Below are 18,595 nucleotides of genomic sequence, written 5' to 3' on the forward strand. Positions count from 1 at the left end.
GGCCTTTGACTGTACCTTTGACGTCTTCGTCGACGGAGTAGTTGACGTCGTCGACTAGTGAACTTTCTTCAAAGGCTTACCATCAGAAGAGAGAGAGGAGGGCTTTTTGAAGGCTTTTAGAGCTGCTGGAGGAGAAGATGGAGGAACTGAGCTGGATTTCCCCTCTGATGCCACTCCTGCTGACAGTCCTTACCTCTCCTTTACACCTTGGTGAAGAGATTTGCTAGGATTACGCCCTTCAGACCTATGAGAGGTCTTTATAAAGGCTTTACTGGGACGGTCTTTAGAAAGTGAAGGAGAAGACCTACCCCTCTTCACAGACCTCCTAAAAGATGTAGCGGAGGAGGCCACATCACTATCACTGGAGACAGGCTCCTTCCTTGACTTGAGCTTCTGGAGCCAGGTCAAGAGACGCCCCTCACGGTCTCGCAAAGTCTTCTTTGAAAAGGTGCGGCATATCTTACAGTCTGCTGCCTTATGGTCTAGGTACAGACAGTAAATACAATCCTTGTCCTCCACATAAAGTCTTTTCTTAGCACAGGTTGCACACGGTTTAAAGAGGGCTTTCTTCTCTTTATCAGATATCCTGACACCAAGTCCAAGCAGTTCTTGTAGAAAAACAGGTGAAAAAACTATAGAAATAAAGTGGACAGGACAAAACTGAGCAGAGCTCAGTGGAGACTCCCTTGCAGAACGTGCGGTAGAAAATCTGAGGGTCTGAGGTTCTCTCAGGAAGGTTCTAGAGGTTGAGGCTAATCTGATTGGTTGTTCACTTTATTTGGTCTCTTTTACAAAAAGAGGTGGATAGGTTACAAAACTAGAATGGGCCTAGGCCTAGTTTCTTCTTTTGTAATGGTTTCTATTGCTATTTTATGTGGGGACTCCCATCTCGGCGACGGAGAATGATTCAAGCATGAGACTCTATGAAAGTTCCAATACTTGAGTAAGTGAAGAGTCCACATGGCACACATCTGTGTCCCATGCCTACAAGCCACTGCACTTGGAATAGATCAGTCACCCCTCTATCAGGGTGCACTATACCACTGGCGAGGGTACAGTTGCATGAGCACTGCACCCCTACAGTGTCCAAGTCCATTCTTAGACTTTGTAAGTGCAGTAAAGCCGTAAAAGAGTATATCGTCTGGGAGTTCGTCATTATGAACTCCACTGCACCATAATGGCTTTACTGAATTCTGGGAAGTTTGGCATCAAACTTCTCAGCAGAATAAACCCACATTGATGCCAGTGTGGGATGATACAATGCACTCAGAGGGCATCTTAGAGATGCACCTGAAAAACGACCTGCCTCTGGTGGGATTCCTTGACTGGTAAACACCAGTCTGTCACCACGAGACATGTTTCTGGACCCCTGGAGTGAGAGCCTTAGCTCCCTGGGCCAAGAAACAAAGCCTTTCCTAAGCGAAGATGTTCACACCTCCTCCAGGTCAGAAAGAGCCATCTGTTGCAGGGGAGCTTCAAATGCCTTGCTGCCTTTGTAACACGACCCCCAGCCTCTCCTGCTATCAGGAGCAGGGCCCGTTCCTATTTCACCGCCTTTTCGGTGGGAAGACAGGCGGGAAATGTTAGAGCAGCTCAGAACCAGAAGGTGTGCCCACCTCTGCCAACCCCACCCCACAGGTGAGGGAGGAGAGGTGAAGCAGACTTCAGTGCCTGCCATCTTGCTCACTGTGCCACTGGATTGGGGAGAGGAGTTGGCCTAACGGCTAGGGCGGTCGACATCGAGTTTTGGGAACCGGGTTAGAGTCTCAGCAATGACGCTGAACATCCTGTCATTCTGGGCAAATCACTTAATCTCCCCGTGCTGAACAAAAAATGAATTTGTCCTCATGTAATGTAACTGGTGCCATGTAAAGCGCTCTGATAACGGGTTAAGTTTGCGCTATATAAAACTCCATAAAAAAATAAATAGCAATCTGGCTGATAAGGGGTGAAACCCGAAACCGGTCCTAGGTTGCGCGTTTCCGGTCCAGGGAGGACCTGGCCTGGCAGTTCGGGCTGGACTGTTCCCATGAGGCACAGGGTCAAGACTGATTTGCATATAGCCATGTCTAAACTGGGGTGGCATAGTGTGCAAAAGAATGATGGATTTAACCCAGATCTCTTGACTGAGGTTGAATGTTTTGATTTGTTTCCTCCAATCAGGATTAGGGATTGTGCCCACTCCCCCACGTGGGGTGAGCACACCAAGTGTGTAGTCAACCTAAGGTCTGGAGCCCATTGGCTACTGACCTCGAGACCCCTAAGTACAGTATTTAGGGGGTAGCCCTGAACCAAGAAGACAGATTACTGCAACCTAGGAAGGACAAAAGATGTCGCTCAGCAGAGGAGACTGCAGTTTACAGAGATCCTGTGCCAAAAGTTGCCTTGTCCTGCAGGCAGCGACCTCCAGAGGCCCGGGGAGGACTGACTGCCTTCTACAAAGACAGGATCGCCTGTCAACTCTCAGACGTCACCTGCAGCCTCTAAACAGAGGACCCCCCCAACTCCAAACTGCAAGTGGCTGGGGAAGGTAAAATCCGACCTAAAGAGACCCCTGCATCCAGCCGCCCTGCAGAAGAGAACCCAAGGTGCACCTACTTCCCAGAGCACTCCAACAAACCTGCCCAGATGTTGGTTCCTCCCAGAAGTCTTCCTGGCCTGCAGCCAAAATGAGCAACTCCCATAGAAAACAGGGCACTCAATGCCAAAACAGCACTCTGCACCCAGCCACCCCTGTGCCGCTGTGGGTGCACCTTGAGTGCTAACTAAGATCGCCCTTTGCCCTGAGGTAAGCCCCGGGAGCTTTGCTCCCACAACATCGGGCCTCAGCACTATGCACCCGGCTGCCCTGGTGCTGCTGAGGGTGCTAGGAAAGTGCACCTTCAACCGTGGGGGAACCCTGGTTCTAAACCCAGAAAACCAACTCCCAAACCTAAGTACTTACCGTTAAACTGATTACATTGTTTTCTCCAATGTGAATCAACTACTTCCTTGTGAAAATTGTAAACAGTGCAAAGTTGGTTTGCATGAAACCTTAAGAAACTGCATATGTACAAAAACAAAATTTACTTACCCTTCCTAGAGGAAATGTCCCAGTTTGATATCTAGGCATATCACACTGAGAAGAAAAAGTAACTTAAAAGTAATTCAAGCCGTTTTATTTACAAATGAATTTTCTGTAACCAATCCAATTGCATTCAACTGCATTCAAACTGCATTTAACTGCATTATTCTTGCAAAGTACAATTACACTTACCTGTACCAGGCCTGGTTCTCGAAAATAAAATACAACTAAATATTTTATACCAACAAATTCGTCTGAGTTCAGTCTTCGAGTGTGTAACATCATTTCTTGCCGGAGTGTGAAAAATAAATGCTTAACACGACCCTCTGATAAAGCCTTACTGCTCGCCCACACTTCCACAAAGAGAGAGCGAGGTATCATCTCCTTTAGCCTCGGCCTACCTTTGGGGATCTACATGACACTGTGCACATTATACCTTATTTTGTCATAGTATATACAGAGCCAGCTTCCTACAACTGATGACTATGTGTCAGTGCTGCTCTGTCAATTCTAGTTGTAGGTGCGTCACAGAAAGAATTGTTTTCAACCACCAGTGACTGAAAAACAAGAATTGCCAGAGGAAACTGCAGTCATTATTTCTCAAGTCCTCCACACAACCTGTTTTTCTTAAACTTAATGTAGTATCTGTAAGAGAGCAATTTAGATCAAAGTTGTTCAGGTTTTAATCAAGGGTTAGCTCGAATACAGTAACCAAGTTCCTTGCTAAAGGCTCTATGCATGACCATGCATTCAGGACCATACACAGGGTAGCAACACGTCTTCCCTCAGTCAACCAGAGTAATCAAAATTGTATAGACTATGATTGTCACTTGATTTTAGAACAAAGTGATTGGATGCTGCAATGGCCAATTTCGAAGCCAATCTAACTTCCTTGCCTGCTGTCTCCCACCATACATCCTCTTGCCATCAGTATTTGATAACTTTGCTTACCATGTGGCCATTACCCAATGAAGGGTCTAGTTCTAGGGAACGGAATGGCCCGGTCCAACCACAGGCCAAGCTGGCAGTGATAGTAAGAAATTAGCTTTTTTATTGGGGGTGGGGGATGCGGGGTGAAATCCCTTCAAGCAACAACCACAATACTAGTCAGGGTGAACCACAAAGGTCACTACATCAACAAGTGCTTAACTCGCTAGTAACTTGGTACAAAAGCAGTCCGGATAAACTCAGAGGCAATGCGTAAAGTATTTATGCAGCACACAAACAGTAGTAAAGTGAAAATAAATTTAAAAAATCCCACACTAATTTAGAAAAATAGAGTAAAATGTAACATTTGACAACAAAATGAATATATTCCTAACAGGAGAACAGGAATTATCAATTATTTAAATTTTTTTAAAAACTAGTGCCTAAAAAAATCAAAGAGCCGACCGCGGACATCTAGTCACGCAAGACCAGGCCAAAAATCGAAATTTATGCTCAAACGCGATGGAGCGCACTTCAGATACACGAGGTGGATGTAGCCCAGTCGATGCTTAAGTTCGGAATTAGAAGACGTTTTGAAGAAAACTGTATGAGAAGGTAAGGGGGCAAGGCAGTAGGCAGTGTCAGACGAGGCAGAGTTATTGTCTGGGAGCTGCTGCACGAAGTTGCGGTAAAGATTTTTACGTTTGGACTTGGGCTCTTTTTTTGTAAGTGAAAAATCTCCAGCTGGACTAAGCTGCAGGCTGTAGCCAATGAGAGCTCCGTGAGGTCAGATAACCCCTTTGCGAGGAGCCACTACACACTATCTGCTTGTGTAGAGATGAATACAGCAGGAGCTGCCGCAAAGTCAGACCGACCAGTGACGCACCTTGGGTGGAACAGCGAATAGGTAGGTCCTGGTCTCCTCTCTGTTCTCAGCGCACATTTTGGCTGAAAAAGTTCTAAGTCCCAAGTTTTAGTTTTAACCTGTTTGGGCAACTTTAGCACAACTACCAAGGATCCAGGGCTGGGTAGGCACCACTTGGAGGATAGGACTCACTTCATGAAAGTTCCAGGTACAGCATTCAAGTTGTTGGAGCCTTTTGTGTTCCTGTTTCTCAGAACAGGAGGCCAGCTTTATTAATATGAGGCAGTCAGGATAGAAAGCAATCACTCTAGGGTCCATATTCATCCGTTGATATTTTAAAACGCCTTGTTCGTTTGCACCTCAAAACGTTATCTGTATTACATGGTGATCACACCGCCTCCACAGATTGTTATGTGAATTCGGTCACCAAATATAGAAGCTACAGGGGTTGCTTTACATCCGGATTGCCTCAAATTAATAAAACTGTCATCAAAGATGAAATACAGTCACCCCTTGAACCCCTTCGCTGCTTCTAAAATCAACTGATTGATGATCACAATAGAAATGGACAACTATATTGTTATAAGTGAGAAGTTCAGCCCATTAAAAAAAAAAAAAGAAGACTGTGCTCCAGTTCGTGGTCCTGAGGAAAACAGAGAACTTTTTGGGTTTGAAATATGTTGACAGTTATAAAACAAGCATTGGCATTGCCAATAGATCTTGCTTTTGGGATCTTATAAGTATTTAGTTATGCAGCACAATATCCTTGGAGCAACAACATCAACTGCTGCACGGCTAAACACTTATGAGGTTCCAAAGGCGAGACCTATTGGCTATGCTTGTTTTTGTTTTTGATAAGAACACGGTTTGCTTCGGTGAAGTCTCGGCGAAGGGCGCCCCCACCCGACAGATCTGAATTTTGTGCCTCTGTGGGACCGCCCCTTCGCACACACTAAAAGTCCAACTCAGTAACTCCTTCAAAAAACTAACACGCATGATATAAAACATTATCATGGCACAATGTCTCTGAGGCGGAGGAGACAAGGCAACATTATGCCTGTTTTTGCCTGAGCTCCTTACGTTCCTTTGAAGAAACAACAGCTCAGCTGCAAGTTACTGAATAAAAACATGTGCAGACACAGCTCTGGGGTTCAAAGACAGGTAGGTAAAAATCGGATCAGCCTCCTGACCGGTGACACTATACAACACCACCCGACAAATGTAAATGTAAATTGATACTTGTATAGCGCACTACTCACCCGCAAGGGTCTCAAGGCGCTTGTACGAATACCACTGTGGAACCCATCCTGGCTTTCCCTGTGAGGCGTCCACTCCTGGGCACCCCCAAGGTGGAGGCCAGGCATCCTTAGTGTTGTGGGGGCCGTTGTGGAGATTAAGCAAGCTATTGCCCAGAGTTGCAGAGTGGGACTCCATGATTGGAATGGCACCGAGGCGAGAATTATCAGGTCCGTGGAATTTTTGAGCCCAAGACCCACCAAGGTGGGGAATTGAACCCTGGTCCCGGGCTAGACCTCTGCATCAGGGTCTGCCGCTCTAACCATTGAGCCACACTTCTCCACATGAATCCAGAAACCCAAATTGTCCCTGTGTTCACGTGTAAACAGAACACAGAAAACATCTAAGCCAAACATTTTTACCCAAAAATATGTACAATCGCGCTGGAAAGCTGCAAAAACAATGGCTGGCTCACACAACCACGCAAACGTACGTACACGTGCTCCTGCACACTTACTTACATTTACACACGCGAACATATACATATAGGTACATACACGCATACATATAAATGTGCGTGTGTATGTGTTTACGAGTGTGTAGTGATTTACGTGTATATGGCCAAATGTGTACAAAGTTATATATACGCGTGTATATGTGCGATGGTATATGTATATACACACACACACACACACACACACACACACACGCGATAGATATATTCATTCATACAAACAAATGGACAGACAAAAGCACACGCACATATTACGCATAGACACGCACATCCTTACAGATATATTCATTGACACACACAGGGATAAAAACACACACAAACGCGCATACTCACAAACACACAGACTAACATGCATACATACACCCATGTATACAGAGGCACACAAAAAAAGCATAAATGCATACACATATACATACGCGCAAACACACAAACAACACACACATATGAAGGGCCACTGGAGTTATTCAGCGGGGAGGCCCAAATTATACAGCAGCAAGGAAAGGAAAATTAGGCGGCGTGATATGCCACATTTTGTGATACTAATGCATCATTAGTTTATCAGTTATACACATCACCACTACCCTGACAGATGTTTCACTTCATTAGTACAAGTTTAACACACAAAAACCGCAATAAGCAACAGAAAGATAACCGGGTGATGCACTATTGGAAATCGATAATTAGGCGGGAAACGCCGTCTGCAGAGCCGCATAATTACAGTCGTCCTGCACCTATGTCTATATCTGAACATACACTAGTAAACTCACATATACAAACACGCTGGCTCATTAATGCAGCTACACACATGTATTAAGAAGTATAAAAAAAGACCATTAGATTCGATTCTATAAAATTAGATTCGATTTTCTGTGGCAAACGAACGGAGAGTACAAGATTCGCTTTTTGATTACAATTAAAATATCTTGTGTACAGATAGTAAAGTGTTTGACCATACATAAAAACAAATCTATGATAAAAACCAAAAATTAAAATGAATAGGTATAGCCAGGCACTAAAATATTTTAACTTTGCAGCCGGTACCAGGGCTTTTACCCATATAATACGATCAACAAATATCTGCAACTCACCCACCCCCCTCCTAATCCAGGCTAAAACGTCTGCTCCTGGCTTCCCCTGAAAGGAAAGAAAAAAACGAAAATAAAAAATAGCACCCAGCAGTTCATGGATGCATAAAGCGCCCTGGCCTCTTTGAGAAAGAACCCAGGTCAAGATTTCGATTCTACCCGCAGCCCGGCCCACGTCAGGGAAAGGAATCAGTCGCAGGCCTCTGAAGAGGACCTTAAAATGCTGTTTAAAATGTTTGAGAGCTGAGAAGCCACCTTTCATTGTAACGTTTTTGCACAAGTCTATTGAAAACTCAGTTGTAGTGAACAGACAACAGAGCACACACACACAGCAGAAACGAGTAGGAAATAGCGAAGACTTGGTTCCTGTAATATTTTAGGAGTAGTGCGGCCGGCTTACAATGGATAACAAGCATTGGCCGCGCGGGGTGTAGGCAGTTAGTTCATGTAAGAGTTCTGGGAGGGAGAGTAAGGGGCTAAATGGGGATCCGCTCTATACAGTGCGGTTGTTTACTTGCTATAGTCGAGCGCAACCCGTTTGGAGCACAGTTGAAGGATAAGAGGGGCAGAGCCTCGTTCAGGGATTAGCGAAGGTTTGCTTAGAGGCGGGGCGCGCGTGCGGGAAGAGGGGGTGAGGAGGAAAGAAGAAAGATGGGCTGGGGATGAAGGCATCCCAGTCACGTGGTCAGACGCCGCGACGGCAAAAGTGGAAGCAGACTGGCGAGTGGTCTGCGAGAGAGGAAAGCCAGATGCATCCTCTGCTCGTCATTGTGCACGTAACCGCACACTCTATGCCAGCCAAATACCTGTGGTCAGCTTTTTAAAGCCCAAACGTATCGCCAGAGCAGCGCATGCTCTGGCTCAGGTGAGACCTTAAAAACAGGGTGTCTTCCTGAAAATAACTTGGGCACCTAGGGAATTCCCTTTTTGAGAAACACATTCTGGGTCCAGTTGTATGGTCTAATTACAAACTGATGTTCTAACCCCAGGCTTTTGGTCATTGAGGGAGCCTGCATTAATGTCACAATCGGTATTAAAAATGTAAGACTGGGACACTTGTTTTTAGGTCGAGCCTGTAACCGCGCGCATGCGCTGTTCTGGCGAAGACTTTATGTAAGGGCTTTCAAAAACTGACCTAACAATCGCACATGCTCGCGAGTGTGCTTTTTGTTTTGTTCCACGCTATTCGCCTTTGTGTGCGTCTTTTTAACAAAAACAGCACGCAATTGGCCAAAGGTGGACGCATTGCTCCGCCCATGGCCTATTGGTGTCGGTTACCCGCACGGCCGCCATGTGGTTTCAATTATTGTGCTCAGACACATGAGCGATAATTGAAACAAGATGTCTCGCTGTGGCACGCACACACCCCTCGTTGTTGATACGAGTCGAGCTGTAGTGTGAAAGCTGCAGATAATGGTGTTGCCAAAATCTCATGAATAGCACACGAACAGCTTGGGTGTCAGGAGATCATTATTTTTTTCTAAGATTCTAGGACAAAGTTTGAGAACTGAACAAACTTATTTATGTGCACTGTTAGTGATAAAGCGTTGTCTATGCTAAACCCAAATATTTCACAGATGAAGAGGGAGATAGATGGAAAAGGGATATCATCGACATTTTCGAAGTTGATATTCCATCCTTTAAATCATGAGAAAATTACAATGATTGTCTTTTAATACTGTCAAACCCGGCTTTCCTGAAGCTTTAGTGGCGCCCAAGGGACTAAAGACCCTTCCTCACGGTTGCAGGTGCAAGTCGCCCAAACTCAACAACAATCTTCTGGGACACATTTAGAAGACTGTCCCGTATGGGGCACCACCTTGGGGCGGTTGAGCTTACCGCTCTCATGATGAATCTAAATGGCATACAGTCAGTCACATCACATGCATTTCTATGGAGTTAAGCGACGCAAGCCTGAAAAACCTCCAGTCTGTACATAAATGGTCCTTCACGTCAGTTTAGAAAGTGGCAAGGTAACCCTTCCTCCTGAGGCCGCGTCGGCCATATATACCAAGGACAACAAAGGGCCTTGCGTGCGCATGCTGATAAATGTAATCATTGATCGGGTACACAGCGTTCGTGCCGTTCTGACCTTTCACGATTCTTTAACCCAGTGCTGTTCTTTTAGGCCGCAACACTTTGCATTCTGGAAGTTGTATTTTTGCTTCGCCCGTTGCAGGCATGCTGTGTGTTAGACAAGGTTGTCGTGTTTGCCAGCCAGGAGCCCTTGAGAACAGAAAAAGGCGACAGCAATGACACAGATACCCATTTGCTACAAGTCTTTAAATTCCCACCAAAGTGCCGAGGTTTCCTTTCATTTTGACTGCAGGTCAATCTTGGTACCGCGGTGCTTGAGCCACACTAACAGTCTTAAGTGGGAATTCAACGTCATGGTCCAGAGTTTGGTTAACCACACCGCATAGACCTTCAGGAGGCAGGTGAAGCAGACCACGGGTGATGACCTGCATCAAACACTTTCTTCTTTTAGGGGCTGTTCGTAGTCTTGCTTCACGTTTTGGAGGTACTGAATGCACTCTTTGCAATTTGTGCTTGTTAGGTATACTAGGTATAGCTTAAGGACACCTCTAGCTCATGTGCTAGCTTCATGTATTAAAATAGAACCACCATAATTAATAATACACAAATATGTACTTATGTAGAGGGCTTTGAGTTAGTCCTCTTTATCCACTGGCCTTTAATCTTGTCATTCACATTTTGCTTCCATGCGGCACTGCATAGAGAGGGCGTGGGTCAGACCTCTTCAGCCATTGGCTCTCTTGCACAGTGATTAATGGTATCTTGTTTGATCTTCCGTGAACACCCACCTAAACAAGCTTTTCCAATGAATTGTAAATGACAATGCCTTTTATTTATGTTTTGGTTTTTAAAACCTAAATAGAAGTCGTTGTCATTTACAATGCCAATAGCTTAAACTCACGTAAATGCGAGACCTATTGCATTGCAAATGCTTGTTTGTGTTTATGTTCCGTTTATGAAATTTCATTGTATTTTATGTTTTGTTATACTGGAGAACCACAGATTACAGGTAAGTAACTTCTTGCTCTTTTTTCCCCCCCCCCAGCTCCAGCTCATGCAAATATCAGCACGCGTTAGGCACTCACGGGATGGGTTTAAAATCCACTTTAATATGCAGACGCGTTTCAGCAAACAGCTTTCCTCAGTGCTTAAAGTGTCATTAATACATGCACAGCGTTCCATTTTAAATACAGAATGCTCTCTCCTGATTGGTAATTCATAATGGTGACAAGTAAAAAAAGGACTGCATAGATATTAGTTCTCTCAGGCCGCCATACTGGTAAGATAATGTGTCAATGTTAAAGTGTTCCATTGCCATATTTTACACTGGAATATCAAATTAAAGTCACATATCTTACTTTCAAAGCATGCCGAATTGTGTCTCAGTCCTTTATTTGCACCCCACATGGGCAGCCACATAGACGCAGCGCTTCGTCCACCCCTCGCCAAGCCTCGGATATAAATTCGAGATAAATCCCTGGTTGCCGGTGGTGGTGCTGCCCGAGCGACGCTGTGATTTTGGGGGCCATCGAGACAGGCTGCCGGTGGACGCTCTGAACGCCGGCTCTACTGGTGGCTGCTGGACTGGGAGGAGTTGCGGACGGGCGGACGCAGGGTACTACATGAGGCCGTGGATGCGGCCTAGTCCGCGGCGTCCCTGAAGACATGCGTGCGCCACTCGAGCCTGTGAAGTGAGCGCCTGGCCTCACCCCCGGAGTGCCGCAGCTGCTCACGGACGCCGCGGGAGTGGGAATATCTGCCCACGTTGCCTCTCTGTTGCCCAGCTGACACGGTCGCATTTTAGACGGGCCTAAAGACAGCAGATCTCAGCACGATCAATACCTGCCCTTCCATTCAATAGACAGGTGCCGAGGGGGAAAATGGAGTTCACAACCCCTGTTTACTTCTGGTGAGGACGCGCTATCACTGCTGGGGGCCCGGAGGCTTTTTGAGCCATTTTGATTTTGGAGTGTGTTGAGGCTGGTGGCCAACTGGTCATATTGGCTTTACTCTGACCCACCAGTATTCTGTGGGTATCTTCATGGGATAGATCCCCGCTTATGTATCCACGTGTGCCCTCAAGTTGATTCCCATTGTGCGATGGGTAGACACTGCGTGGCGCACTGGGGGCCTCTCAGCTGCCTCTCATCTGTGATACCTGTGGAACTTTGGGGGTCAACCGGACAGAGCATCACCGGCTCGGTGGGGCGAGCGAAGTGTTAGCGACCCCCTCCCCCATTCTATCTGGTGGCCCGTGACTGATTGCCCTGTACCTGTGTGGGGCCGGTGGGCGTGTTTGTTGGTGGGGAAACCTTTGAGGGGCAGCGGAGATTCGGACCAAAGCCGACAGGCCGCGTGGGGATCCCCACGGAAGGCGGCGGTGAGTAACTCCTACTCCCTTGCCCTATACAGTTCCCTGCACGTGGACCCAGCATGGCGACAGGCCGCAGTGGGCGGAATGCGACACAAACCAAATTGGAGAAGTTTGCATGGCAGAAGAGCCATGAGGACAAAGCGGGCACCGCAGTGCCGTATGGGGACGACCCGGAACCCACTAATAAGGACCTCCTGGTGGCTATCACCGGTGTGCGGACATCTCTCGAGGGCAAGATTGATACGGTCGCACTAGAAGTGACCCTTATGAGGGTGGATATGCGCAAAATGGCTGGTCGAGTAACTGCCATTGAGACCACCACAACTGAGCTGGTAACCGATGATGCCCTCCTTAAGAAGCAGGTGACTGAGCTGCGTTCCTCTCACGAGGCGATGGCAGTTCAACTGGATGAGTATGAAGGTAGGATGCCGCGCAACAACGTCCGAATTCTTGGCATTCCGGAACGGGCAGAGGGGCCGACTCCTGATCTCTACGTTGAGGAACTGATCCTTCAGCGTCTTCAGCCAAGGGGCCTCTCCAAATGCTGCTCTATCGAGCGGGCTCATCGTGTGCCAGGGGTAGGCCCAAGCCCGGAGCCACCGCCCACTTCTCGCCCGGGTGTTCAACTATCGTGACCGCGACCTGATCCTACAAACGGTGAGGGTGGCACCCCCACTGACTGTTGAAAACAGCAAAGTACTGTTCTTCCCGGACTTCATCCTGAGAGTCCAGAAACTACGCCAGAGCTTCTTGGAAGTGAAGCGGGCTCTCAGGGAGCAAGGGATTAAATATGCCATGTTATTTCCAGCGAAACTTAGAGTCGGAAGGCCCGTTCAGCAGGGAGGGGGGGCGGGGACTCCGTTGGGAGTATGGGGGGTTTGTTTAGTATGTTTTTTTTTCATGTTGGATATTGGTACATTCCAATGCTGATCTCTCCAATCTCACAAGCAGTGCAATTTTTCATGACATATGCGACATCCCCTTTTTTTGTCTTCGGCCACGATTGATAATTTGGAACTACTTGGTTCTAATTGACTTGCCGAAATGACCCAAGGTGTTAAGCTGAATGCGGCCACGTGGAACGTTAATGGTTTGGGGGACAAAATCAAGAGGGGCGTTGTGTTGCAGTATATTAAGCGGGTTGAGCTTGATCTGCTACAGGAAACTCATCTATTGGGGAACTCATGTAAGGCCCTGAATAGGAAAGGCTACAGCCTCATGGTTCACTCCAGAGGGGTGGGGATTTGGTTCCGGAGGGGCTGTCCCTATATCCTCCATGCCACCTGGACCGACCCTCAGGGCAGATATGCTGCAATGACGGACTCCTGGGAGGGCCGAGTCAGCAATGTTGTCTCTGGTTATGCCCCGACCTGGACTGCAGTGCTAGACGCTGCAAGATGTGGGCACCCTACTGCTGGAGCCACCATTTGGGGTGGTAATATTGGGGTGGGACTTTAATCTCACGATGGATGGTTCTTTGGACCGTCTCCTGCCTCGGGGGGACCCACCTAGGGGTTCACAATTGTTAGAATTTGCGAATGCCCTGGGGGTTGTAGATCTTTGGAGGTGGTTCAACCCGCTGCACACACGCTTTACGTTCCAATCGGGAGTACACGGTAGCCAATCACGGATTGATTACATGTTCACACATGCCCAAGATGTTCATATTTTTACGGGATCCGGTTGTCTGGCCCGTGGGATTTCTGACCACTCGCCTGTTCTGGCGACCTTGGGATTCCGCCGTACGGGTCACCCATATTCTCTCACTATAGAGCCCTGGACACTCAAGATTCCGCATATCAAGGAGACTCTCCTTAAGGACACGGAATATTACTTTGCTGAGAATGTGGGCTCCGCTGATTCGGCAGTGACACTGTGAGGAGCTTTTGGGGCAGTCATTAAGGGTAGGGCGTTGTCAATAGTGATAGGGCACAGGGCGGAACAGTCTAGGAAGGCGATTGAATTAGAGGCGGATATTTCAGCTCTGGAGGAGTCAACTGCGCGAGATCCTGACCCCGCATCCCTGCACAGTCTCGCGATCACGAGGCAGGATTATAGACAGCTTTTTGAGGGTGCCATGGCGAGCTCTCTGGCTTCCAGTCACAGGATTTATGAGCAGGGCGAGCGCACAGGCAAGCTCTTGGCATGGCTTGAGCGGAGGGAACAAGCTGCCAGATGGGTACATCCTATAGCTGACCCGGTGGGCACGCTTCTCACTGACCCTCAACTGATAGCCGACACCTCTGTGGCCCATTACGAGGAGGTCTATACTAGCTCACCTACAACCCAGGCACCATTCTCCTCCGATATGAACTCCTGTGAGATGCAGTGCCGGCCCGCTGGGATGTAGGCACCTTGCTGTGTCAACTTTGCAAACTGTTAATAAAGGTCTTGGGGAAAAAAAAAATCCCAGGCACCATTCTCGGCTGACGACCTAGTCACTATTAACATTCCTACCATCTCCCCCCAGGATAAGGATACCCTGGAGGCGGACATTACGGTAGAGGAGGTTCAGAAGGCTATACTGAGTGTCCAATCAGGTAAGGCCATGGGTACCAATGGGCTCCCCATCGAGCTTTTTAAACCCATGACTTCACTCCTCGCACCACACCTATTGACTTTATACACAATGTTTCGAGTCGGGCCTCCTACCCGCAGATAGTCGAACTGCAGCCATTGTGGTAATTCACAAACCGAATAAGCCTGTCGAGGACTGTGCATCTTATCGCCCCATCTGTCTTCTGACGGTCGAGGCCAAGATCCTGGCTATACTCCTGGCAAATTGACTTCTTCCTTATATAACGGACTTGGTCCACCCTGATCAGTCTGGCTTTATGCCGGGGAGAAACACGGCTTGAAATCTACGACGGGTACATGGGGTTCTTGGTAGGATTGCCACTTTAGAAGATGACGCGATCCTATTATCAACAGATGCCGCTATGGCATTCGATACCATCGAGTGGGATTTTCTTTTTGCAGTCTTGGCCCGCATGGGGTTTGGGTCCAAATGGATACGCTGGATCCGACTCCTGTATACCCAACCCACAGCACATGTTGTCAATCATCGCTCCGCCACTTTCACTCTTCATCGGGGTACGAGGCAGGGATGTCCCTTGTCCCCACTACTCTTCGCTTTAGTGTTGGAACCACTTGCGGTGTGGGTTCGGGGTGACCCGGGGATACGTGGGCTCAAGTGGACGGCAACTCACGAGGACCGGATCTCTCTATGCAGATGATATTCTCTTGTATCAGGCTTCCCCCCGCACGCTCTCTGCGGCGGGTGCTACATATTTTCCACATCTTCAGTGCTCATTCTGGATATTGTATAAACTGGTCCAAATCCCAGATGTATGCATTATGGGGTGCTTCCCCGGCAAGTCCCCGGGGCTACAAGATTGCGGTGGTCTGTCGGGGTTTTCAGTATTTAGGTATCTTCGTCACCCTAGAGGTTGAAAGAAACCTGCTCGGCCCACTGGAGCAGCATCTAAAAGGCTTTGTAAAGATAGGTATAAACAGAGCAGAAAAGTAAGAGATTAACAGCAATTGAGAAAGTAAAGAGATGCAGGGAGATAAAATATAAAAACAAAAAGAAAGAAACTCAAATCCAAACAAAAATTAGGATACTGAAACCCATCTCTCAAAAATCCCCTAAAAGGTCTTGGTAAATCAGAACCTTGCTTTATTTAAAGCTTAAAAGGCCTGTATGTTCTCTCTACACTACAATACTGAAAGCAATTTCAAGGGTTCAGATTAGCGCCCCGTGAACCAGACATTTATGAGTACTTTGACCCTGCCTGCTTAAGAAAACACTAATTCTGTATCCATAGCAAACACGTCATCCAGATCAGTTTGCTGGCAGAGGTTCGGTTTAGGGCAGTAAAGAAGGCACAAAAAATGGTGCCCTTCTTTATGGGACCAGCAGCCATCGTAAAAACCTGGTAGGGTGCCTGGTCACAAGGTACCTCTGTGTGAGTAGGTGAAAGCGATGAATCCATTAGGGATGGGCTTACTGAAGAATTCCCTTGAGCACAGCATTAGGTTCTGGAGAGCGTACAAGGCTATCTGAACAAAAAGTGTGCCAGTTGAAAGGGAATGCATGTGCCTTAGGCAACAGATACAGACCTTGTAAACAGATCTGGCTGAACATTGAGCTCTAGGCCATTGCCATATTACAGAAGGCACAGAGACATGAATTAGGAAAAAAAAAAACTTCTTACCAAGAGTCACTATAGAGTTCCTCTGAAAAACAAGAGCAAGGCACGGTTCCCCCTTCAAATTTTGGGCAGAAAAAAACTGATGAACAACTGAGTACACTGAAAGGGTATACCTTAGTCTTTGACCTGACAACTTCTGGTTCAGACTCATTTTCTGATAACTGGTAATCGAATGGGCTAAATAAAAGTGACCTAGTGATGCAAACCATGCAGAATTCAGCAATGCATATTTTATCTTCTCAGTAGCGCTCCAACTTACTGATGTAGTTGAAGTGAGTATCTCTCGCTCTTCCTTCAGCTGTTCAACAAGTTTCATCATTCCCTGTGCCTCTTCTACTTTGCCCTGAGAACCTAGTTCTTCAATCTTGAAAGAAAATAAAAATAAATGTTTACATTTTCAAAGGGTTTCATTTAAATGACATGTAAAAGGAAGTACAGAAGAACAATCTCACCTGTTGCAGAAGTCCTTCAATTTTATCAGTTAACACCTGAACCTTTTCGTCATTTTTACCACCATGACCAGCAGCTTGCTAAAATGCACGAAAATAATAAAGAAATATATATATATGATTTAATCTAAGTCGAAAGGGTAGAGGAAATCATTAAGGCAACGTGGTTCAAGTACACAACATGACAGCTTCACAGTACACAAACAGCAACAGATTTATCAATTAACAACTAGTGGCAGCAGAAACAATGATGCAGCAGGAATATTTCCCTTCTGAACACAGTGAGGGCTCTTCTTTCTGAGGTATTCAATCATGTCCCCCAGGAGCTGTATGTGCTGCGTCAGAAAAGGAATGCAGTGGGAGCCATCTTCAAGATGGTTCATCCACCCAAGCATACACTGGGAGACCTGATGGAGTAAGCAGAAATGGAATCATGGAGTAGGGAAAAGTATTTAGAATGCATGTTACCATGACTATAGCTGATGGTGTCTGGGGCCATGGAGGGGGGGACTATGGCAAAGAGGACTAGTGCCAGAAACTAACAGAGAAAATTACCCAAAAAGATAGGCACTGCAGTTCACCTGAATACACTAGAGCATTGTACAGTGTGAAGACACCAAAGGCCAAGACCGCTTTATCAAAATAAGAGTCATAGCTTTTCAGAACATTGCACAGCAGTCCTTGATAGTGTTATGATAAAAACAGCATGCAAAAATGTGGAAGGCAATGCCAAACTAACAAGACGGAAGCTTGGTTGGGACCCCAACTTTAATAAGCAGGCAAGAGGACACAATATTGCAAAACCACAAAGGTATCCTTTGTAATGTCAAAAAATACAAAAATAAAGGCACAAAGAGAAGGATGAGTAGCTGGAAAAATCATGCTATTGTGACAAAATACCAAGTTACTTACCTTCGCTAATGATGTATCTGTAAGAGACTTATATTAGTTATAAATTCCTTACCATAGAATTACCCCCAGGCGTCAGACTGGATCCGGAGAACTCTTCTTCAGCAGTACCCCTGCGTGTCGGTAGGTGGCGTCGGTCGACTCCGTGTCAGTCATCGGGATTACGTCACGGTGCCTAATTAGATGCCACACCTGTGCGCCGACGTCAGTTCTGACAGGACTTTCCAAGCCAGAAGCACAGAGCCATGAAAGACACTGACCACTGGTGTTCCACACTAGGGCACTGCAAGGGAGTCCCTATCCCTAGAAGTCCGTTTGCAGAGTGGGGAGGATGGGTGTGGCAGTAAGGAATCTATAACTAATGTATGTCTCTTACAGATACATCGTTACCGAAGGTAAGTAACTTGTTCATCTGAAAGAGAGTTTTAGTTATAGATTCCTTACCTTAGGATAGATACCCCAGCAATACCAGCCCCGGAGGAGGGACTGTGTTCCAAGTTCACACCAGAAAGTCCTGGATGACAGAACAGAACGGGCAAAGTAGCTAATCCTCCGGACTGGACTATCCAGACAGTAATGTCTGGTGAACGTGTGCATAGAAGCCCATGTGGCCGCTTTGCAGATGTCAATGAGTGGGACTCCACGTGACAAAGCAGTAGTTGCTGCCACAGCACTAGTGGAATTAGCTTGAAGCCCCACTGGAGGTTCCTTTTTAGCTAAAGCGTAACAAATCTTTAAACAAAGGATGGCCCATCTAGAGATGGTATGCTTTTGCACAGCCCAACCTTCCTTGGCACCCACATAGCTAACAGAGTTGATCGTCCACCCAGAAATCCTTTGTGCGATCAAAGTACAAAGACAGCGCATGTTTCAGGTCCAGATGGAGTCTCTCCTCCTCCTTGGAAGGGTGCAGAGGTGGGA

The 18,595-nt window shown here is 46.8% G+C and overlaps 1 protein-coding gene across 2 annotated transcripts in view; it reads right to left on the bottom strand.

The window, feature by feature from the left end:
* Nucleotides 1–18,595, bottom strand: part of LUC7L3 (LUC7 like 3 pre-mRNA splicing factor) — a 200,642-nt gene that overhangs the window by 118,312 nt on the left and 63,735 nt on the right. For both annotated transcript variants that reach the window (XR_014966556.1, XM_085617151.1), the window contains exons 5-6: nt 16,769–16,846; nt 16,576–16,680 (exon numbers count right to left, since the gene is read on the bottom strand). Coding sequence is in view for 1 of the 2 variants with exons in the window: in XM_085617151.1 (XP_085473277.1) it covers nt 16,576–16,680; nt 16,769–16,846 (183 nt within the window). In the remaining variant the exon portion in view is untranslated. The remainder of the gene's footprint in view (nt 1–16,575; nt 16,681–16,768; nt 16,847–18,595) is intronic.

This window comes from Triturus cristatus, chromosome 7 (assembly GCF_964204655.1).
Source record: "Triturus cristatus chromosome 7, aTriCri1.1, whole genome shotgun sequence".
Taxonomy (NCBI): Eukaryota; Metazoa; Chordata; class Amphibia; order Caudata; family Salamandridae; genus Triturus; species Triturus cristatus.